General features: G+C 42.0%; 2 protein-coding genes and 1 pseudogene across 2 annotated transcripts; 2 read left to right on the top strand and 1 right to left on the bottom strand.

The window, feature by feature from the left end:
* Nucleotides 1-2,606: 2,606 nt before the first annotated feature.
* LOC147440161 (ABC transporter G family member 15 pseudogene) lies at nt 2,607-3,886 on the bottom strand (annotated as a pseudogene).
* Nucleotides 3,887-10,223: 6,337 nt separating this feature from the next.
* Nucleotides 10,224-10,877, top strand: LOC147440162 (uncharacterized). The gene is made up of 2 exons (XM_086483684.1): nt 10,224-10,379; nt 10,476-10,877. Exons 1-2 carry the CDS (start codon nt 10,224-10,226, stop codon nt 10,875-10,877), a joined length of 558 nt encoding a protein of 185 aa, XP_086339810.1.
* A 1,512-nt stretch (nt 10,878-12,389) lies between these two features.
* LOC147440163 (uncharacterized) lies at nt 12,390-14,601 on the top strand. The gene is made up of 5 exons (XM_086483481.1): nt 12,390-12,418; nt 12,521-12,614; nt 12,689-12,787; nt 12,900-12,923; nt 14,578-14,601. Exons 1-5 carry the CDS (start codon nt 12,390-12,392, stop codon nt 14,599-14,601), a joined length of 270 nt encoding a protein of 89 aa, XP_086339607.1.
* Nucleotides 14,602-24,245: the final 9,644 nt, after the last annotated feature.

Raw genomic sequence — 24,245 nt, forward strand, 5'->3', positions numbered from 1 at the left:
GTAAGCAACTACCGGACTATAATGATTGGGTCTCTTATGGCAAAGTTGTTTGGGTGCATAATGGAGATGAAATTGAGTGATTGGGCTGAAGAGAATGACAAGCGTGCAAAGGGACAAGCGGGTTTTCGTCGATGCCATAGCACCATTGATCATCTTGTCACTCTTCGTGTTCTCATGGAGGAAAGTCGGTTGAAAGGCAAGCGATTGTATTGTTGTTTTGTGGACTTTAAGAAAGCCTTTGATATGATTCCACGTAACAATTTGTGGAGAAGGATGGAAGAACTCCAAGTGCCAAGTGAGTTTATGCTTGCGGTTTCTCGAATCTATGAGAAGGTGATTTGTCAATTGCGCATGGGAAGAGAAATTTCAGAAATTTTTGTAAGCACTATTGGGGTTAAACAAGGATGTCCATTGTCACCAACTCTCTTTGGTCTATGCATCGATCAATTGGAACAAATGGTACTTGACTTTATGCAAGAAGAAGGCATTGAAGAGGTCACTATTTGCAATGCGGTAATCATGCTTTTGTTGTATGCGGATGATGTAGTGCTTCTAGCACACACTTTAGAAGATGCACAAAAGCTTATGGTTGTCCTTGAGAACTTTTGCTTGCATAGTGGACTGATTGTAAATGAATCCAAAACAAAGGTTATGCTTGTGAAAACCAACCATAAGGAGAAGCCATGCATTGTGTACAACAACGAGACACTTGAAGTTGTTGAGAGCTTTAAGTACCTTGGCCTTGAGGTTCCATCCAATCACAAGTGGCATGAATGTGCTATGCGTCGTTTGGAACCGGGAAAGAGAGCATATTATGCATTTGAGAACATGTGTAATGCGGGAAACATCAAGTGTTGGGTTCTCAAGAAGTATCTTTTTGATGCATTGGTGACACCGGTTCTTCTTTATGGAGTTGAAGTGTGGGGCAGGAGCATCTCAAAGTCTACTTGGAAAGAGTTTGAGAATGTCCAAAAGCGTTTTCTTACAAACTTTCTCCAAGTTAAGACACAAACACCATATATGCTCCTACTTCTTGAGTCGGGATCTCTTCCAATTGAGGTTATGGGCATGGAAAGGGTTGTGGAGTACATGATAAAGATGCGTCAAAACCCCTCACATCGACTTCCTACAATTGCATGGGAAGCAAGCAAAAAAGTTCAAAAGACGCATAAAAGCAAGATCTTGAGCACGGGATGAATGCAAGACATAAAGAAGTGGTTTGGGAGATGGGATGCATTACACTTGCTACATGATGCTTCAATTGACTCTCAAGTGAATGAAGCTTTTCTACAACGCCAATGTATTACGGCTTGGGAGAAATCCGGTGGGTCACGCTTCATACATTACACCACCTATATTGCCCCCAACTACAAAACCATGTTCTTCGCTGAGAGAGGAAACCGTACTCACACTTACATGCTTGAGCCTATTCCCTTGTCCGCGATACGCACTATCGCGGCAATTCGGCTTAGCTCTCATTTCCTTCGATGCGAGATAGGGCGTTGGGGCAATGGAGAAGAGTCAAATCGATTGTGCACATTATGCTCACTGCAAGTTCGAGAGTCTGAGTACCACACACTACTAGAGTGCTCAGCTTTTGATCACATCCGAACTTGCTTCTCTCACATTTTCAGCCATAACTTAGACCTACACACTTTCCTCTCCCAGCCAAAGTGTGGGCTCTCCATTGCGACTCTCATCACTACAATTTTGGAGCATCGAGAGTCACTCATCAGCCATACACATACTACATCACATGTAACTTTGGTCCTATAGGTCATATTTGACCTCCGAGGACGATAATAAAATCTATCTATCTATCTATCTATCTCTCTCTCTCTCTCTCTCTCTCTCTCTCTCTCTCTCTCTCTCTCTCTCTCTCTCTCTCTCTCTCTCTCTCTCTCTCTCTTTGCAGAGCCTAATTCTCCCTCTCTCTAAGCACGCTAAGTGTCCTAGGCTATAGGCTACGAGGACTCGACAAGTGGTAGGGAGCAGGGGCCGGAATCCCTCTCCCCGTTATACTTTTCTCCTTGCTAATGCAATGGCTTAAAATACATCACAATTTCTGTATAATATGGGCAATAAGAGCAATATATAAGCTTACCTGTCAAGGCCACTCGTGGGCTCATCAACAAAGAGTAATTACCGCTGCTTGGGGGTTTCAATGGCGATGCTGAGACGTCTCTTGTGCCCCCCACTCAACACTCAAATATACCAACCACCCACTGGTGTATTTGTGCACTCTTGCAAACCCATTTCTTGGATAGTGTTTTGGACTCTTCGTTGTTTCTCAAAAGGAGTCATGCTCTGAGGAAGCTAAAGATGGCCAAATATACCAATGTATCATATGTGGTCAATGTTGTGATAAGAGAGTTTTCCTGAGTTACATAGTCCTATTCCAATGCATTCAAGCACCATTGAAAAATATCATGATTGAAAGCAATGTCTCAATAAATCCAAGGCAATCAAGATTGTTTCAAGAAGGAGATGCCCACTTATAGAGTTTCCATATGATAAATGTTCTCATTGTCCATTGGCAAGAATCTTGCCAGAGTCAATCATTGCGATGCCAAGGCGGCTTGCATGTCACATCACAATACTTAGACTTATGATATGGGCAGCAGGAGCAATATATACCTATCGAGGCCTCTTGTGGGCTCTCTTATCAAGGAAGCGTAATTGTTGTTGCTTGAGGGTTTCAATGGCAATGTTGAGACGTCTCTTGTGCCCCCCACTCAGCCCTTAGATATACCAACCACCCACTGGTGTATCTGCGCACTCTTGCAGACCCATTTCTCGTATAGTGTTTAGGACTCTTCGTTGCTTCTCAAAGGGATTAATGATCTCACGAAGCTTTAGATGTGCCGAATATACCAATTTCTCATGTGTGGGCAATGCCACATAATAGAGTCGTCCTGAGTTACCTAGGCCTATTCCAATGATTCAAGCACCATTGAAAGGTATCATGATTGAAAGCAACGTCTCAATAAATTGAAGGCAATCAAGATTTTTTAAAAGAAGGAGATGCCCACTTACAAAGTTACCATATGATAATCATTCTCATCGGCCATTGGCAAGAATCTTGCCACAGTCTACCATTGCGGTGCCAAGGCGGCCTGCATGTCACATCACAATACTTACACTTATGATATAGGTAGTAGGAGCAATATGTGTGCTTACCTGTGAAGGCCACTTGTGGGCTCATCAAGGAAGAGTAATTGCTGCTCCTTGAGGGTTTCAATGGCGATGCTGAGACATCTGTTCTACCCCCCACTCAGCCCTCGGATATACCAACCACCCTCTAGTGTATATGCGCACTCTTGCAGACCCATTTCTCATATAGTGTTTGACCACTTACAGAGTTGCCATATGATAATTGTTGTCATCAGCCATTGGTAAGAATCTCGCCAGAGGAGACCATTGCGGTGCCAAGGCAGCCTGCATGTCACATCACAATACTTACCCTTATTGTGGGTATCAAAGACAAAACTAGCCATACCATGCATATGCCCATTTTATCATAGTCACACAAAGCTAATTTTGACACCTTCAATCATCTCAATTCTCTCTTACATATGCAGCCTATTCTACTGAACCTTTCATTCACCATAATTGCGGCATGGATTATCAATCTTTTATGCGTACAAATGGCTAGCCACGCTGTCATCCACCACACAAATGTGCAATACACCAAGAAGAGAGAGCCCTCACAAATACCTGCGAGAAGAGTAGTTTTGCCACATCTAGAAGGCCCCATGATAGCCATCAGGGAGTCAGGCTCCGCATAGCCGCTCACATTCTGAAGCAAGTGGCGACGCTATCCAGGGACTTTGATGCTTAAATCTTTCTAGGTCAAGAAGATGCCCTTTGAAGATAAGTTGTACATCACCATTCAAAACTCAATATATTCTATTAAGCTTGGAAGCTAAGCTTGACCAAAATCTCTCGCATGAGGGAAATGCAAAGTGTAGCAAACCAGTTGAAGGGTGCACTATGAGGCAAGTCTAATGCGATCGATGCAGGTCCAAGAGAGGGGCCAAGTACTAACATGGAGTGTGGGAAAGGGTGGCGTCAACTCCAACGAGTGTGTGCACATGTGAGAGAATGGAGGGGGAGAGAGAGAGTTGGTCTGTGGGTGTGGACTCAGGAGAGGGAGCGTGCCAACTTAAAAGTCTCAAATTGTAGAGCCTATTTCTCTCTCTCTCTTTGCAGAGCCTATTTCTCCCTCTCTAAGCGTGCTGAGCATCGTGGGCTGCAGGCTACACTAGCCTGGGGTTGGCCAAATGAAAGAGGACTCAACAATTGGCAAGAAGGGGGGGCTGAAATACCTCTCCCCATTATACTTAGCTCCCTTCTAATGCAATGGCTTAAAATACATTAGAATTTTTGTATGATATGAGCAGCAAGAGCAATATATGTGCTTACCTGTCAAGGCCACTTGTGCGCTCATCAAGGAAGAGTAATTGCCAATGCTTGAGCGTTTCAATGGCAATGCTAAGACATCTCTTCTTACCCCCACTCAAACCTCGGATATACCAACCACCCATTGGTGTATCTAGGCACTCTTGGAGACCCATTTCTCAGATAATGTTTTGGACTCTTTCGCTGCTTCTCAAAGGGAGCAATACTCTCAGGACGCTCTAGATAAGCCAAATATACCAATGTCTCATATGTGGTCAATGTCACAATAAGAGAGCTATCTTAAGTTACATAGGCCTATTCCAATGCATTCAAGCACCATTGAAAGATATCATGATTGAAAGAAATGTCTCAATAAATCCACGGCAATAAACATTTTTTCAAGAAGGAGATGTAGACATTTTTTTTGGCTTTGATTATTTGTTTTTTATTTGGTTGTTATTAAACTACCCCACATTGACCCAAACAAGTGCTCTTTGCATTGTTTGCTCAAACAGAAGGGCTCTCTTTGACAAAGCAAGCCAAGGACTTGATGCAATGTTAGAAAAATCGTTGGAACACTTATAAACCCTTTCTTAAATGCTAGTGTAAGAAATAGGACTCTCACTCTTTTTGCAATTCCTTTATCGTTTGGTTTGACCATGTTCTTAGTTTTGTTTTTCAAAACTCACCAAGATTTTTAAATTTTTCACTTCATCCCAATTGTATGCCATTGAGATTCCTTATATTTAGTGTGCCTCTCATGAGCATATGATTGAGATTTTCAAAGGCCTTGTCTTACACCTAAGTCACCCTTAAATCCTAAATTACATAATTTACCTATAGCCAACACCATTGAAAACATTTTCAAACCAACTAAACCAACTAAAGGTAAAGAGAAGGTAAAAGGATCACCAACATGCCAAGTACATGGTATTTGGCTTCTAGCAAGCATCCCAAGAAATTTCAAGAATCTGAGGACTTTGGAGATACTACAAAGGTGTTGGAATTCCATAAAGATTTTGATGAGGTATGCCATTTGGTTGCTTATAGAAACGGTTTGTATGCTTTGCAAAAACAACCCAAGAGAAGAAATGTTTTATTTGATTACTCTATTGTAATAGATTTATGAATGTAATAAACACAATGTAATAGATTTATGAATGCTAACACATTTCAACATTGTGAAAAGATTAATTGTTCTCATGCCACCAAAGAGACACATGCCCCCCAACCTCCCAAAATCTTGACTTCATTAGTCCAAATAAAGCCTACCATCTAGCTGTAGAAGCAAAGGACACTTGGCGACAAGCAAGGATCCCTTCCAAATGAAGGGGGGATGGCCACCAAACCTCGAGGCAAGAAATAGGTAAGGTGACAATGTTACCATGGATACCGAGAAAGAGCAGTAGGTGTCCCCCTCCCAAGACAACCATCTCTCACCTGCATTGTAGATCCTATAGTCAAAAGCAAAGTATCCACCATACTTGGCATCTCTATAGAGGTGTCGAGCCTACTGACCAAAGCCCTTCCCCACTCATGCACCACTATCAAAGGTATGCGACATAGTGAGTGCAGTTAGATTTCATTGCAGTTAACCTCCACATGCACAGGGTGATTTAAAATATGGAAAAGATCTGAACTATACACTCTACAGACTACATGACATGTTTGCAATACACTTTTCTACAAACATTAAATGCATATGTATGGAATCAAAACGGTTTTCACCCTTCTTTAATAATTGATTATAAACATTTTGGTGTCCGTGTCTTTACTCCCACTCCCAAGATGTGTAGACATCGACTTCTTTGGGAGATGGTGCAAAAAGGTCTTAACCATATTCCTATGGTTCCCAAAACTAGTTACTTTTTAATACAAGAAAGCATGGGAGAATACTTTTCATATTTTATGTGTTAATGTACATGAGAACCACATGCAAAATATGGAGGAGACTATTTCCTAAAAATAGAGTCAACCAAAAACCTTAGTTCAAGAATGATAACCTTCCTAATGAGATTGGTTATAACTATGCATTTGTGGTCTTGATAAGTCTGCATAGACACCCATATTATTCGTGAGAACCCTATCACTAGATTTTTGGTTTGAACAACGTACTGAATAACATATCATTGATCTAAGATTGGAATTTATGCACAAAAGCATGAATCTACCTAAGCTCAAAAGCTTGCCTTAGTCACACAAAAATGAATTTCATTGGATAACCAATGCCCATAATTGCAATTTTTCTAGGATAATTCCGAAATCATGAAAATTCTTAAAGCTCTTTGTAAAGAATTTCATGAGATTGTTGAAGGTTTTCACATAAAAATAGTTAAATTCAACCATGTGAAACCTAATGTGTATTGAATGATTGAACATCAATGTTAATTTTTAGTTAATCAACCATATTCCATCTTTGATATCCATAAGTATGATATCAAAGCATGCTATGAAGATATTCCGCACATTGGCCCACATAGCTTAATGGGCTCCATAGAAAATACTTAATGGTCCATCAAACAAGCCATCTTTTTAGACTTTAAATCATCCCAAAATAGGGTGACTTTAGTGAAGAAGCAAACAGAGGTAGTAGGTCCTGCCAATTTTGCATAAGGGTTGAATTAGAAAGTATCTTCTAAGATACCCTTTTTGACATGAAAAGAAGGAAGGAAGGAAAAGAGAGAGAGAGAGATGACAGGTGGGAGGGTGAAGGCAGAGAGAGAAAAAGAAGGAGAGATTTTTTTGATGTGAATTGAATCGTGTGTGTGACACCATGTGTGTGTGTGTGTGTGTGTGTGAGAGAGAGAGAGAGAGAGAGAGAGAGAGAGAGAGAGAGGGAGGGAGAGAGAGAGAGAGAGCATCCTGGACCAGGCCTAGCTTGCAGGCTTGAGATGCGCGGAGTAGCAATGTACAAAAATCTGCCATAGCAGTATCACTTCCTTCAATGACTGCTCCCGTAACCAGCACGATGGAAGCGAACGAAAAGAACAATGATGGATGCATCTGTGTTCGATCGAGTCGTGCTGAGCTGCTTGCAAGAGAAGGTGTGAACTTCGTGAAGGCACACACACACACACACACACACACACACACACACACACACACACACACATATATATATATATATATATATATATATATATAGAGAGAGAGAGAGAGAGAGAGGTCTTCTCTATGACGCTCTCTTAATCTTCCTTTTTAGTTGTAGTCTCCGTTTCTCTCTTGCTGTAGATCGCAGCTCAATGCTGCGTTGCCCTGCAAGAGAAAGATGTGGTGTGTCTCAAGGCGAGGCAGAGAGAGAGAGAGAGAGAGAGAGAGAGAGAGAGAGAGAGAGAGAGAGAGAGAGAGCTGCTTTTGGAGAGCTTCCTACTGGAATTGGATCCTTGGATATAGAGACACAAAGAGAGGTAGACAGTCTGTAGAGTGACGGAGAACCTGTGCACTGGCGATGGCAAGCTGGGGGAAGGAGCATGATGGCGATAGCCATCTTTATTTTGCTTTCAAATTCAAAGATTCCTTGGAATCTCATCGATGAATTAATGAATTTTTGTGGCAGAGACCCAATAGGTAGTAGTGTCTTTTGAATATTTTATGACTTTGAACAACTTCGTTCTTAAAAACTACTTTGTGAAATTGGGAGACATGATTTTTCAACAAATAAATGGTATCCCTATGGGATACACTTGTTCACCCCTTTGGTGAAACATGTATCTAGGATGGTTGATTTTGATTATATATGCAACTACTGTATCCCTATGGGATACACTTGTTCACTTTTAATGCAACTTGTATGGAAGATGGTTTGAATTTGATTATATATGCAAATTATCTCGATTAAGAGAGTTAGATGTGCTTTCAGTAAGAATAAATTTGTTGACATATGTTTGTTGTGTAGGTTGCAACCCATTGTCTCCTTCGAGGACCCCTTTTCTATTTATCGACTTGATATATTACACATGAAAAAAAAATATCCAAAAAATAGTCATTTTAGCATGAAAATACTACTCGATAGACCCTTTATTGGTGAATACCAATCATTGCTAGCTTAGAAAAAGGAAAAACTACCATGTGATAAACTAACCTTTATTCAAACCCAAAGTAGCACACCTTTGAAAATGGCCACAGAGGGTATGCTATTTCAACTAATGCCTATCATCAATTGATTGGATATACATAAACTGATAAGTTTGTTTGGAAAAAAATGGGTTTTAGAGAAAGATGTTGGTAAAGCTTATCTTGAAATTCCTACGTGAAAACAAATTCCTTGGACTCAAATATAATGTTTGTTAGAACAATGGAACGGGGATAGGTTCACTTGTTGGCCTATCTTCCACCAAGTGGACCTTTCCCTGGGTTGGGTTGGGTTGGGTTGGGTTGAGCAGGCCCAGACACACATTTAATCTCATATTTACCAGGAGGAGATTTGTACATCACACTTTTGACACCCATTAATGCAAGAGTTTTACTAAACCCCGAGCGATTTTTCTGGAGCAAAGAGAAAAGTAAGCAAGTCCCATTAAAGATAAGTCCATTGTTTGGGAAAAAGTGACTTAGCCTTGAGCCATCTGAAAAATCAAAACAGCCAATGGGAGGGGGAGAAGGAGAAAACCTGCTTGAAAATTTTACGAAAATAGAGTTAAATTGAAAAAACAATTGATTATTTTGGAAAATGTTCTCTTTGAACCTATCGTAAAGGGAAGTTTGTATGTTTGTGAAATTGATTTTTCTCGTCGAAGTACAACCTAGTGACTTGTAGGTACCTCCCACATAAAACCTCAAGACAGTCTCTTGAAATGATGTTTGTGAGGGTGGTTATGCCTCAAGACTATATAACACATGGCATTTAAGGAGGGGTGTGTGTGTGTGTGTGTGTGTGTAAGGGGATCAAGGGTAGGGAGCTGGATGCAGGCTTATCGAGGGCATATGGACCATGCATAACATTAAAAACTAAACCTGGACAGTAGGGGGTCTGGGCACGTTGGCCAAATTCAAAACTTGGACGAGGGGACGCATGGCAGCTATTGGTTGGTTGCTTGGCGAGCCTGCAAGTGGAGGGGATATGGGGGTTTGGGGGGAGAAGGGCCTTACTGAAGCTTGTGCGACTTATATGCAGCAAACTGGTATCCCTTCATCGCTCAATCTCGACATCGTTTGAGGCCCAAGTTGACAAGCAGGCGGCATCGAAGGTGAACACAATCCCTTTTTTTGCTGAAGGTTTGGATGCATGCAAGCTTTTGTGTGTGGTTCCATGCATGTTTTCTACCAACATGGATGGGCTCGACCATGGGGTTTTGCACGAGCTTGTCCATGCCATTCTTAAAAACCCATAATGGGGAAAAGGTTTGCCTTGCAATTGAATTGAGTGAATCCTTAGTTAGGGAAAGGGAGTCCTTTGTGTGGTTGTGTGTGTGTGTGTGTGTGTGTGTGAGAGAGAGAGAGAGAGAGAGAGAGAGAGAGAGAGGAAAATAGAGGGAAAAGCAGTGAGCGTCAGTCCACACACCTGAGATGAGTGTGCCCCTACATTATTTTAGCAATCTTTGTCACAATATGTTGAGGTTATTCCCTGCATTTTCTAAAAGCTAAAGTATTCAAGGGAGCTATTTTGGATGAATTGGTCAATCAGAAGTTCATGGGTTGCAACTTTGAATTTCTTATTATTGTCATGCTCATGTTTTCCCACATTTGACGAGTGAATTTGGCTTGAGGTTGTGTCATTTTTTTACATATAGTACCTAGGGTATGGCTAGCTCACCTGCTAAAAAGGGGAAGAGAACATCGAAAGAGGGTGGTTGCTCTCGCATCACACAAGCAAGCACATGTGAATGGGAAGTAGGAAAGGCCAATGTTTCACCAAAGGCAAAGAGTGGGAGGAGGTCCAACATGCGAAGAAGTTTGAGAATGTGGACATAGCCAAAGAGCAAGAAGAGGGACCCTTGTGTCATGAGGAGAGCTTCACTACTCCTCCCACATATCCTCATGTAGAAGGGGATACTTCTCAACCAAGAAGAAGTCCACGAGAGTACACCTTGCCTGAGATGGGCACACCCTAAAGCCTAAACATCCGTCCGTGGAAGAAGTTGGTGGGCTCAAGAGAATATGGAGTTGAGGCCAAGCAAGTGGCAGAGGATGCAGCAAAAGGAGAAGCACATGAGGTGTTTGAGGATCTTGCAAAACAAGAAGAGGCAGTTGGCATCCAAGATCTAAAAGTCTATCTAGAGATTGAGCTTGTTGATGGACGGCTAGCACACCAATGTCGCGCAAGTGCGGATTGCCCAAAGCGATCGGCCTTCATCTTCAAAAGGCTACGGATGATGTCTCACCTCAAGACTTTCCATGGAATCACTGTAGAGATTGCAAAGCGCCATGGAGGTCACCCCCTCCACAAAGAAGCTAAGAGAAGAGCAAACCTCATGCCCAATCTGGAAGTGAAATCTTGGCATAAAGCAGCTTTAAAAAGGTTTGGCAACAAGGATTAGGAAGTTGAGGAAAAATTGGAAGAGGTATCAGTGAATCATGCACATACGAGCTCACCAGGTATGGAAGGACCTCTGAAAATCAGTATAAGCACATGTTAGAGACCCCTTTGATTGAGGAATTTCTGGCTGGGAAGATGCGAGACTACATGGTAGCCAAGGCTCTTCGACTGGCAAAAATTCAAAAGTGCATTGATGAAGGTTACAATGCACATGTAAGTTTCCAATTTGTCTAATTCGATTTTCTTTTGTAATCAATTTTTATATTATGTTTCCACACCATGTTTGATTAATTCATTTCTACTAATTCTCTAACTACCATGCTATGGACATTCACAGAAGAGGATGCATGATATTCCTCCTTGGCTTGAGACAGCCTTGGAGGACACTGACAATGAGGACCCTTTTCAGTATGCTCCTGAAGGAGAGGACGACAATGAGAATTATGAAGACAAGAGAGAAGAGGGCCCAGGACTTGAAGAGACATTAAGAAATCTTAAGCTCGACGAGGATGTATGTGTCTAGGATTTGTAGCTTTTTCTTTGTTGTGCATGAGTAATTTTGTTTAGGTGTTGAGAATGGTGAAAAACTCCAGCATATTGATGTGTTCTAATAAATGTGCATTCCTTTCTATCCTACATTTCTTGCAACTCCAACAAAGAAAAAGCTTCTAGTTCAAAGAGGAAAGACACGAGAAAATTCTATTGAAATAGGCTCCTCCGATGATAACTCTTTGTCAGATCTACTATTTTATGTTGGTAATAACCAGCTGACAGTTGAAAAAATAAGCCATGAAATCATCCCTGCCACTCTGACACGTAGTAATCCGGCCTTGTACAGGTGGCTTTTGTCAACCATCCCTATGCTCACAGTTTTCTAATTGTTTGATACTCACTATGTTCATGATTGTGGCATGTTGGATGTAGATTCTCTTTACACGTGCCTATGTCGCTCAACTCTCTTCGCTTTGGCCTCTACAAGTGGACATCGATGATCAGGCTCTACGCTTCATCTTATCAAATAAAGCATCCACACACACGATGAATCTATTTGCAATGTAATCATCACCATGTTTTTGTTATTGAGTTGGTAGACATTGTGGTGAGAAGCAATGTGCTTAACATACACACTTTTACAAGTGGATGGAGTACACACTAGGCTTAGATGTCCTTGTGCAAGTGATGATGTGGACTCTATGCGGTATTCTGTTGTGGATGCTACTATGGGCAAGAGAAATTCCATGCGGGTCGTACATAACTTCTTTGGGGAGAGGGACTTTGGTGAATGCGTGCTTATGTTTTTTCCAATCATTTACAAGTGTTTTGTAAGGAGAGGGCAAAGGACTGCTAGGTATGCTACATCGTGGCCTCTCATTAACATGCTGATGTTGTCTCTCTTTGCAATAGTGAGCACTAGACATGTTGTGTTATGTATCTTACCACACATGCAAAGATTGCAGGGCTACATGGGAGAAAGAACCACATTCTCTACTATGACCCACTTGAGTGCACAACCATGATGGATATTGTACCTGTTTTGCACAGATACATGGGTTGACTTTGTTCATCACATCTTGGGGAGGTCGGTATATGAAACAAGTTGATATTGCTATCAATGGATTTTTATCTTGCTTGTTATGAATGCAATGCTATGGAGGCAATGGCCCAAGGAGGAAAAGCTCATTATGTCCAACATGCATTGCTTGAACCTGCCACCAAATTTGAGTTAAAAGTGTTGAAAGTATGTCTCCTTGCACTCTCTCATGCTTGGAAAATTTAGGGCATGTTAGTCATGTTAATGGTTTGATGGTGCAGGGCCCAATTCAACCAAATGCAATTGACTGTGGGTTTTATGTCATGGCTGCCATTTGCTACATAATTCAATCTTGCTTGCAGAAGAAGAGCAAAAGCTGGGTATGCTAGTGTGTGTGTTGAGTGTTGGCTTTCGACCATATGCATCTGGATAGTCATCTCCTTTCTAATTTCCTTCAACCCTCTTGTGTTTGTCGATGTTCTGCAGGTGAAGAATACATGGTTCATACACAATGATGTGCTGGCATTGAGGCAAAGCCTCCATAGTTGGTGCTTAGACGTAGTGGGGGGGGGGGGGGGGGGGGGGGGGATGAGATTATGGGTGGTTTTATGCGTTGCATTTTGCACTAAAGGGAGCCAAGTCTATGGCCCATTTTGTAACAACCTTTAATGCATGATACTTTATGTATGACCGGGTTTAGGGCAAGGTTTTGTGTCAGCCTACACACAATGGTTTTGTATCAGCCTACATGTAATGTCCGGAGTTTGTGTTTACTAAAGTATGTATGGTGAGTTTTATGGTGCAATGTTATGTTCCACAATTATGGTCTATGTCCTCAAGTCGATGTTGACGTCTCTGGTGCAGTGTTCAAAAGAAAGTAAATCATTGGCTAGTGATTATGTTTATGTGGGCTTGTTTATAGCTACATTTGAGATCCATGTTTTTTCTATGTTTATGGCTATGTGTAGGGTCAGGACTATGTTGGGTTTAGTTAGATGTATGTGGGAAGTGACCATGTTTATGTATACACGCAGGTCTATGTCTATGTCAGGGTTTATTTATGTTTGCAGGTTTATGGCTACGTCCAGGTTTAGTTAGATGTGGGGCCAGTGGCCATGTTTGTTTATGTTTGCAGGTTTATTTCCACATCTAGGTTTAGTTAGATGTATGTGGAGAGCGGCCAATGTTTATGTTTTAAGCGGGTTGTATATTTGGTCCGTCACAGGATTGTTTGCATAGGAGTGTTTTTTGCAGGAGGGTTATTTCCATTAGAGTTTTATGCTTGAGCTTGAACCCCAAATTCCTCATCCATTTCTAGACATGCATCTAGTCCATCTAAATTCCTCGATGACAACTCCAACTTTAGTGGTTTTGTTTGCATCATTGATCTAGCAACCTTTGTGCAAGTTTGTATGTATGTATGGCTTATGGTTGCAATACATTTTGAGTCTCCTATAGCTGATCATGTAACACAAATGGATCGCTCAATTTTTATGGTCATGATTTTTGAGATGTTTATGGCGAGCTTTGATTATTATTTTCTATTGATTTTATGGCAAGGTCCAGTTGTGTCTATGGTGACTCCTTGATTACTGGTGTTATGGCAAGGTCCAATTACTATTTTTTGTTGAGTTTATGGTAGTATTGTATAGTCTGGTTGTGTCTATGGCGATTTGTTATTGGTGTTATGGGGTTGGAATGAGATGATGGTTGGTTTTATGCATTGCATTTTGCTGTAAAGGGAACCAAGTCTATGGTCATGGCTAAGTTTTGTAACAATCTTTTATGGCATGAAAATTTTATGTATGACCAGGTTTATGGTGAGGTTTTGTATTGGCCTATGTACATTGGGGTGGTTTTGTATCAGATGCCTACGTGCAATGTTCCCAATTTTTGGTGCAATGTCCTCAGTTTGTGTCGACTAAAGTATTTCTGGCGAGTTTTTGGTGCAATGTTCCACGTTTATGGTCTATGTGCTCAATTTTGGCCTGTTTATGGCTATGTCCAAGAGCCATGTATAAACATCTAGGTGCTCATTTTTGGGCTTGTTTTTATGGCTATGTCCGAATCCGTGTGTTGTCCAGGTGTACTGGCTAAGTGCATGTTCATGGCTACGTCCGAGTTTATTTTTGGATGTATGGTCTGCGGTCATGTTTATTTATGTTTGTAGGTTTATGGCTACGTTCGGGTTTAGTTTGGAGGCTAGTATGGTCGACGGCCATGTTCATTTATGTTTGCAGCTCTATGGCGAGGTCCAGGTTTAATTATTATATATAAGTGGTACTTTATGATCAGCCAATGTTTATGTGTATATGCAAGTTTATGGCTGCTTAGTGATCCAACAACCTTTGTTTATACTGATGCATTCCGACCAAAATTTATCCTTTTTATCTAGTACTCATGTATAAATGACTTATGGATGAGTTTGGGTAGCCAAGGTTTAATCTTTTGGTTTCGCGTTTGGCTCCAAGTTTAATAAGGTTGTAGTCCATTTCGAGTCTCCTATAATTGATCATGTAGCACAAATGGCTCGCTCAATTTGATGTTTATGGTGAGGTTCAATATTACTAAGTTTATGGAATGTCTTGTATATGGTGTTATGGCGAGGTTGGTTGGTGTTGTTATGGCGAAGTCATCTTTATGGCATGATGTCGAGCTTATGGGCGAGGTCAAGTTGTTACCAGTGTTGAGTTTATGGGTGCGGCCCAGTGTTTATGACAAGGTTAGGTTGGTGTTTGTGGTGACTCTATGTTTATGGTATTATGGCAAGGTTTGCTTTTATTGTCATGCTGAATGTGTGTGTGTGTGTGTGTGTGTGTGTTTATGGTGAAGTCATGCTGGGTGTGTGTAAGATTTTGGCAAGGACCAATCAGTTTATGGTCATGTTTGAGATTATGGCAAGGTGCCATTGGTGTATGGAAACTATAAGGACCATTCCTAGGCTGATCTGAAAGATGCAAGACCTGGAAAAAGCGCGACAAAAATCAAAATCACAAAATTGGTAAAAGCATATGTACATGGCTGATGTGCACGCATCCAAAACCTAGCAAAATCGCCATCAAGATCAGCTCAAGCATGACCCTTTTGGGCTCAACCTGCAGCCCTCTATAGAGATGCAAGACCTGGGAAAAGCCAGAGAAAACTCAGTCCATGAGCTTGTTGTCAACCACCTGGCAAAAGCCTTGTGTTGATGCGTTACGGTTTCATTTTGCTGGTGATATCAAAGAGACAACACTTCATTGTTGCGACCACTTAAAAGTGATAAAGAACAAACAACCAGATTATCACTCTTAAGTGTTTGTGAGGCATGGACCTTCATTGTGAGGCATGGAACTTCTCGTATATCCGTCCATCATCAAGCTTCATAGTGAGATGCCATTCACAATAAATATGTGATACCTCGCGGTCACATGCTATGATAGAACCACTTGCCGGGTTCTCACCATCCCATAACTGTACCAGGTGGTTCATGAATTGGGAAGTTGAATTTGTAGACAAGTGCTTCTAAGATTGTGGAGGCAAAGCATGGCATGTATGGAAACATACTATATTTGAGCCATCAACAAGAAGGGTTTTTCTACAACAATGCCGGCAATTAACATGTCGCCATTTCTCAAAATCCACCCAATTTCTCCTCACTGCTGCTTACATTTCAAAGAGCATGTGTTTCTTGTTCTTTTTGTTGGTTGGGGACAACCTTCAAGTGCCTCACCTATGCCATCAATGATACACAATAGTCTGCCATGCCCAAGCCGTTGGAGAGGGGGAATGAGGTCCACACCCGACACACAACACAAAGCCTCCCTACAACTTGGGGTAGCAACAACACCCCTAGCCTCTCAAATAGCACCTTCAAATTGACTAATTTGCACTAACAAACCCACCTTGGCACACAGAAAAACTATCTCCTACCCTGCAGAAACACCTTTCAGCACAAATGCACCCACTCTGCTCAACTCACCCTTTTCGGCTCACAAAACACCCCGATTTTGCCCTCTTGGTAACATGCTTCAAGCTGCGGGCATACCCTTCCGCAAGCATTGGCAAGCACACAAAGAGCGAGAGAAAACGAGGGGAATGGGGTGAAGAAACACAAGAAAGAGGGGCAAAAGCTTAGTAGTATTTCATAGGGAGATATTACAACCCAATCTGCAGCTCTAATGGCAATCTTCCAATACCGAGGCTTGCAGGTCTTCCACAACTCTCTCTGGCAAAAAAGCCCTTAAAAATTCACTTCTATTCCTTTTTATAGGGCTTGGTTAAGGCTCAAAAAGAGAAAAAGAGGAGCTATCCAGCTCTTGCAATCATCTTTAGCTTCATTTAGAATTCTCTGCATTGCTACCACTTGGCACATTTGATTTTTTTGGTAACTCTTGCATGGTACTCCTCTCTGTCCAATTTGGCCGCCCGTTCTCCTTTGCACCTGGCCTTTAGAAACTCCCTTGAACACCTTCTTTCTCTCTTTCACTTGACTGGCCTTGTGGCGAGATAGGCCCCTTGGTCGACTTTGGAACTTCTCTCTCTCCCTTTTTCTTGCTCCACTGGCACCACCGCGGGACCCTCCCTTGCCCGAGCATTAGTGACATCGCTATTTTTTTTTGGGGGGGGGGGGGGGGGGGGGGGAACACTTACCTTCAAAAAGATTGGGGCCTCAAGGGACGGGCACGAGAACCGTCCCATGGTGCGGACATGCCACGTCATCATTTGTCGTTGTTAGTCCTCCACAGCAAGCATGCCACTGGGTAGGGCCACCACAATACTCCGCCAGTTGGGCAAAACAACCACCAGACTTTGCCCCATGTGCTTGCACACAGCGGTGGAAGCACCACCAGCTGCACCACGACCCCCACCAAGTGGTCAGGTGGGCACCAACCTAGCCCCCTCCAAAACTTCAACTGGCCATAAACTACAATCCGTAGCTCTGATCTGCAATCTAAAAAGATGGGTATGCTCCATAAATTGAGCACTATGCGCCTATACATCAACATCCACTCGGGCCACCTACTAGCTGCCCTATCCGACAAGAATTTGCAATGCATTGAACCTTCAAATTTCAATATCTTGGGCTCCATAGCTCGGTTTGATGAGCCGTCTAGACCTGCTCCTTTAGCACTTCAAGCTCTACATTCCTGGACCCAAAGACTACACCTTGAATCTCCTTTACCTGCTCCCCAAATTAGCCCCTTCTGGAGCCTTTCTTGGCCTATGAGACACATCAGTCATACATCCCCACTGCTACATGTGAGTCCATGATCTTTCTAGCTATTCCAGCCCTTTGCCATGCTTCTACTAGCCTGTACATATGAAAGGCCAAGGGGAAACTAAATCTCGGATCCTCCTCCCAGCCAACCTATTATAGGAGGTCCCATGGCCCTTTTCCCTAATTGGATCCCCTGTCCACACCTTCAGTCTGGCCCTTAGCGTAAGTCCTTGACTCCCCTAGGTCGGGCCTTGCCCTCTAGCTCTTGGCCTGACATTACTCCCCCCTTGGAGAAGCGTTTTTGTCCTTGAAAACAAAAGTGATAGGATCTTTATAAGCACTAATGTTTTTCACAGTGGTATACCTCATGGATCCATCGGTTTGTTGGATCGAAACATGGTGCAGTAGGAGGTCCAATATAATCAAGAATAACATCTTGATTTTGCACATTGTTGTCCATTTGCAACCATCTTGTGTTACTTGTTCCAATCCAATCATAGTGTGTAGACTCCATTTAGAACACACATGAGCATGCTAAACGAGTTATCACAACAAAGATGTACCTGAAGGTGTATCGCTTTTTCCTTTCCATGAAGGTAACTTGCTGACATAACTCATCAGCCAAGTGTAAGTCCTTGACTTGTTCTCAATTTTCACCAGTAGATAACCCCACGGTAACTAGTGTTCAAGGTTGAGAACCTGACTTATTCATGAAGAAACTAAACCTAATCGCAAACATGCTTTATCTGATGGTAAGCAAACTCCAAGTAGAGCAATAAATGCTTATGAAGTGGATTGCTTGGTGCTAATGTACACACTTTGCATATCCTTTAGCACAAGATTACACTTTGTAATCTGTCTATCCCCTTGGATAACTGACAGTACTGAGGTGTGTTTCCTCCACGGTTTACAGACAGTCTTCCCAGATGATTGGTAAATGGGGATCACTATATCATACAACATTACTGAGGAATCAACAATGTGCGGAATAACCATTATGGTTAATGTGAAAAATCCACAAGCACCCAAACCAAGCCATGACCCCTATTGGTGATTGGTAGACCCAAAAGTAATCTCATAGAGATATTGCACATAGAGTGCAAAATGCTTCATAAGCAACAACTTGATGAATACGCATGCCATTCCAAATCCACTTTTGCTAAACACTAGGGCCCATAACACCTAGTGTGCATGCATTTAGCAAAAAACAAATCCGAACCTGCATATCCATGGTCATCTTTGTGATGCTTGTAGCACACATTAAAGAGGAACGTAAATAGTTTTGGAAAAAGAAACTAAATACTATCCGCTGCAATCATTTGCAAGCCTTGCTGAAACGTTTGAACCATTATAGAAGGTGAAACATTAATCACTTTTGGGGACAAACAATGAAACTTTTTCATTAACAACTCAGAGCCTTGCTATAGTATAAACAACCATCTGTAATGTTATTTAGCAGTACTTGTACATGAACAAGTCATTCTAAGTATCTGACAATTTTTGGCCACCGAAATTGTTCCTGATACGTCGTGCTGAAAATGGTCTAGAAAACAGATTTGACCAGCACCTAGGGACATTGTTGTGACACATACTTGAAATAGGGGGTGCCAGTCCCAGTCCCAAAGACTCATATTCTCCACATGTGGAATATGTCTCATGTAAGAATGTCTAAAAAAGAACATCCGTCAAGTACAAGATGTACTTGTGCGTGGAGGTAGCTGCAAACACTCTACGACGGGAATGAGAGGGACCCTCATTAGCCTTGCTCCACACTGGCTAAACCAAACTCCTTGTGTTCCTAGACCATGTGGCATCCCATGTGACAACATGTGCCAAATAAACCCTGCAAATGGGTCTATAACTGCATAATGCAAAAACTTATTTTGGACACTACGGCCCCTAAACTCTTGGCTCTTACATGACCTTGTCATCTCGTTGAAGAGCAAAAAATGGATGACAACATCTTTTATGCATGCTACATAGAAAAAGCAAACCAAAAAACATAAAACCAAATCAGATGCGTACCTAGAGGGTGAACATAGTGTTAACTTATTTGTAGGCATCTGTCCAAATTTCCTGCCTGCAAAGGCCTAGGAGCACTAATTGAAAATTAGTAAAATGCAAGTAGTATTGCACATGATTGCACATGTAGCCGTGGGTGTTGCTTTTGCAATCTAGACCCCTCGGTGAAAGCAACATTGTCAAACCCCTTGGTTAAATGTTGCATGAAAACTGCTCAACGAGCAGCTGGCCGGTGGCCTTTGTCCATGACCCCCCTTGGGTTTGCCTGTGGCATTTCATTACTTTAGAAGTTGAAATATTCCCACTACCCCTTGGTAGTTTGTGGACTTCTTTCCTTGAAAATTCAAGTGTTAAGGTTCCAAGAATAGACCATCAACCCTTACAAAGTGATTAATAATCACGCTCCGGGTCTTACCCCAAATTGTACTCATATAGGGACTCGTAGTGCTAATAGGGGCTCCACCAAAATTGGACACCCAAAAATCCATAATCGTGGTTTTGTGTGAACAGCCGTGCTATCAAAATGTTGCCTTCATCCATACACTTTGGTAGAGATAAGCCCTTACGAGTTTAGGATGGTCAAAACTCAATTGGACTGTCACACATAAAGTGTGTGGTGCTAAAATAATGGCCAAAAAAAAATCTGTAATGGCAAGACCCTTGCTTGTCCATTATAAGCGATGGTTACTCTACTAAATAGAGTTGGTCGATCTTGAAAGCAATCACTGATGGATAAAAAGATGGTTCTTAGCCATTCTAAAATGAGTGTCAATAGATGGCTCTTAGCCCTTACTGTTACCGTATTGACATAAAAAGATTTTAATAAAATCATGACTAGTTTCACTTTTTCCGGAGAGAAGTGGAAGAGAGAGAGAGAGAGAGAGAGAGAGAGAGAGAGAGAGAGAGAGAGAGAGAGAGAGAGAGAGAGAGAGAGAGAGAGAGAGAGAGAGAGAGAGAGAGAGAGAGAGAGAGAGAGAATGATGGGCTGAGGAAATCCCCGTATGTTAATGTGTTGTATGCCCTTTTCAAATGTGCGAGTGCAGACCGTGCTTGTGTCAGAGCTTATCCTATAAGCATATATCAATGTAATTGTACTATGCCCTCGTAGAGAGAGGTACCAAAAGTCACATCTTGACCCACTTACCTTGTATGCGTATCAGGGTGCAAATGTATAGTACGTTGCCTGTAAATAAACACAAAAATAAAATGTCTAAAAATAGCAACAATGGAGCTCATCCTTAATAGAGTAGCTAGTGCTATAGAGAAAGCATATGCAATGATGGATGTTGTGCGTCAATCATACTAGTATGCCATGCATACATATCAAAAAATAGAATGATAATCCCTTGGCTTCAATGAAACTCTCAACCAGGTGAGTCTCTAGTATACTTGCTTGGCACGATTACATTAGCATGGATACATCACATTGCGTCGTTGCATAAACTATGAACTTATATCCATATAGTGCCAAAGATGTGTGCCATTATCATTCATCCGATGTCAATCGATAAGACTATGGCACATAAGAGAAGCCGTGCTTCACATGAAGATAGGTAAAGCACTTTTCTTGTACAGTTGCTTTATACGGAGTCTGCCCAAGCACTTTGCTTTGCACAACAGAGAGATCTTTTCCAAAATAAAAAGTAAAACATAGACAAGAACCAACTTAACTTGAAATGTACTAACCTTGGTGCCCACTTATGGCGAGGTTTTTGGTAGTTTGCTCGAAGCGGGCTCATAGCCATATGTGTTGCTTGAGTGAGATAGATACAACCTCATTTGATTTAAAAACCTGTAGACATCTTGGCAAGTTTTCCTAAGTTTGTATGCTATTAGCATATTCCATACTGTGGGAACCACTATGCCAAATGTCAAAAGGGAAGCCGTGTTCCAAAGAAGTACTCATGCACTATTATGGTGCTCATAACGAACACATACTCTTGCCAATTTACAATGGCATAACAAGAGAAATTTAACCTTGTCGAACATTCCTCAAGTGGGTTGCCCCACCCCCTGCATAGTATGTCCTCCTGGATCAAACACCTGGCTCTGTTCACTTTCATCCATCTGCAACAACCTCCAATAGTGCTTTACCCAAGCACGTAGCCATCCATGCACACAAAAGGCCCATAACACTTTAGCACCTCTTCAAACATCATCTTGCCTCATCAATATATATGGCTCTGCAAACATATTACACGAGCCAACCTATATACCTGGTTCTGCAACCACATCATCTGTATGAACCAACACTTTTGACCCTCCCTCCCAACCATGTAAAGTAGAGCTCCTCTCAAGGGAACCCCGTATCCAATGGATAACATACTCTGCACAACTGCACTTACAAGCATACCCTTCAACCATGAGTTGCATATCTCTTTTGAAAGCTTGAACACATCCTGGGAATCACCTTCATATGCCATAGAACACATCTCTTGCACTGGCTTCATGCTCTCTTGCACCTTCTCTTTGAACTCAATTACACTCTCATCAAGCCCTTCATCATCAATTGGCCCTTCAAGATCAATCAGCACCATCGCTTTGTCAACTACATCAGCCTGCTCTTCCACTTCATCCTTGGCCAAAGAAGATAGAGAATCATCCCCTATCACACTGCCTTGGTCTTCTCCCAAATTCAAGCTTGCTTTACCTTTCATGGCATGGCTCCGTACCTATTGCACTACTGTGGCACACTCCATAGTAACCTTAACAAGAACAACCATCAACATGGCACCACATAGAATCTTTACCTGCATGTTTACCTTTGTAGGCGTGGATTCCTCCAATTGGACTTCATCAAGCACATCGGTTTGCACTTTCTCTTGCTTCTCCAAAACAATTTTCACATCTTTATCTACATGCAAAAGATCAAATTCCTCATACCTCGAGTGAGAAGAAGCGGTTTCCCATGTCGTGTCAGCACCTATGGAACTGCTATCCTTTGTTTCCACTTCTTCTTCCGTCTCAAGATCTGGGATTTCCTCTACCTTTACCACTTCAACATTGTTTGCAAACTACACTCTTTGATCCCTAGAACTTATCAATGGAGCTTGACCATCCATACCTGAGTTTGCTCGTGCATCTTCTACTCAATTTGGAATCGCTTGCACTTCTTTCACAATTGAAGCTTCCCTAACTGGCACCCTTGGCATTGAAATTTCTCCACCTCTTTGCAACCATAAAACCTCGGTTCCTCTTTCATAGGCATGTCTCTTTGCAGCACCCTTGGCTTCACTTCAACCACTTCAACTGGACTGGGCACCACCATATTTGACTGACTTTGCCTCGCTTGCCGCTTCTTTAAGATCTTCTTGGTACAGCCTCTTGCCAAATTTACTACTTCCGAATATGTCACTGGCCCATCGGTTTCAACCTTGTCTCCAACATCCTCATGCAGACAATCCAAAAATTTGCTCGATTTCAAATAATCAACACTTTGGGAATCACTTACCTCCATCAATTTTCTCCAAAGGGCCTCGAATTCCCATTCAAAAGCTTGAAAATCACCATCCAGGCTTTGCTTTAGACCTCCAACCTGTGCTTCACTTCATGCACTTGCACATCTGGCATATATTTTTGTCGAAAAACCACTTCTAAAGCTATCCAATCTGCCTTTTCTTCATCTTGCAATCCATCGTACCATCTTTTTGCTTTTTCATGAACCAGGAGTGGGAAAACTTGAACTATGCCTTCTTCTCTTGATAATCTTCTTTCCAACACAAATAAACCATAATCTTGCAACCAGGTTTTTGCATCTTCAACCCCAGTGAATATAGGAAAACCCGTCCAAGCTATCTTTCATTGCACCTGCTCTTCAAAATCTGCACTTCATCCGCTCTGAAACCACAAGTTTACCTTCAAATAGGAGCAATCAGATCCTCCTCAGTGGGGACACCAGAAGATGGAGAGGGGGAATGAGTTCCACACCCGACACACAACACAAAGCCTCCCTATAGCTCAGGCTAGTCACATCACCCCTAACCTCTCAAATAACACCTTCAAATTGGCTAATTTGCATTAATATATCCACCTTGGCACACAGAACAACCATCTCCTACCTTGCAAAAACACCTTTTAGCACAAAGGCAACCACGTTGCTCAACTCAACCTTTCCGGCTCACAAAACACCCCAATTTTTCCTTCTTGGTAACACGCTTCAAGCTATGGGCATACCCTTCCGCAAGCATTGGCAAGCACACAAAGAGCGAGAGAAAAGGAGGGGAAAATGGGGAGAAGCAACACGAGAAAGAGGGGCAAAGGTTTAGTAGTATTGCATAGGGAGATATTACAACCCAATCTGCAACTCTAATGGCAAGCTTCTAATACACAGGCTTGCAGGTCTTCCACAACTCTCTCCGGCAAAAAAGCCATAAAAATTCACTTATATTCCTTTTTATAGGGCTTGGCTAAGGCTAAAAAAGATTAAAAAAGGAGTTATCCAGCTCGTGCAATCATCTTTAGCTTCATTTAGAATTCTCTTGCATTGCTAGCACTTGGAACATTTGATTTTTTTGGTAACTCTTGCATGGTACACCTCTCTATCCAATTTGGCCGCCCGTTGTCCTTTGCACCCGCCTTTTCGGAACGCCCTTGAACACCTTCTTTCTCTCTTTCAC

Source organism: Adiantum capillus-veneris, chromosome 15 (genome assembly GCF_014529385.1).
Source record: "Adiantum capillus-veneris isolate H3 chromosome 15, ASM1452938v2, whole genome shotgun sequence".
Lineage (NCBI taxonomy): Eukaryota > Viridiplantae > Streptophyta > Polypodiopsida > Polypodiales > Pteridaceae > Adiantum > Adiantum capillus-veneris.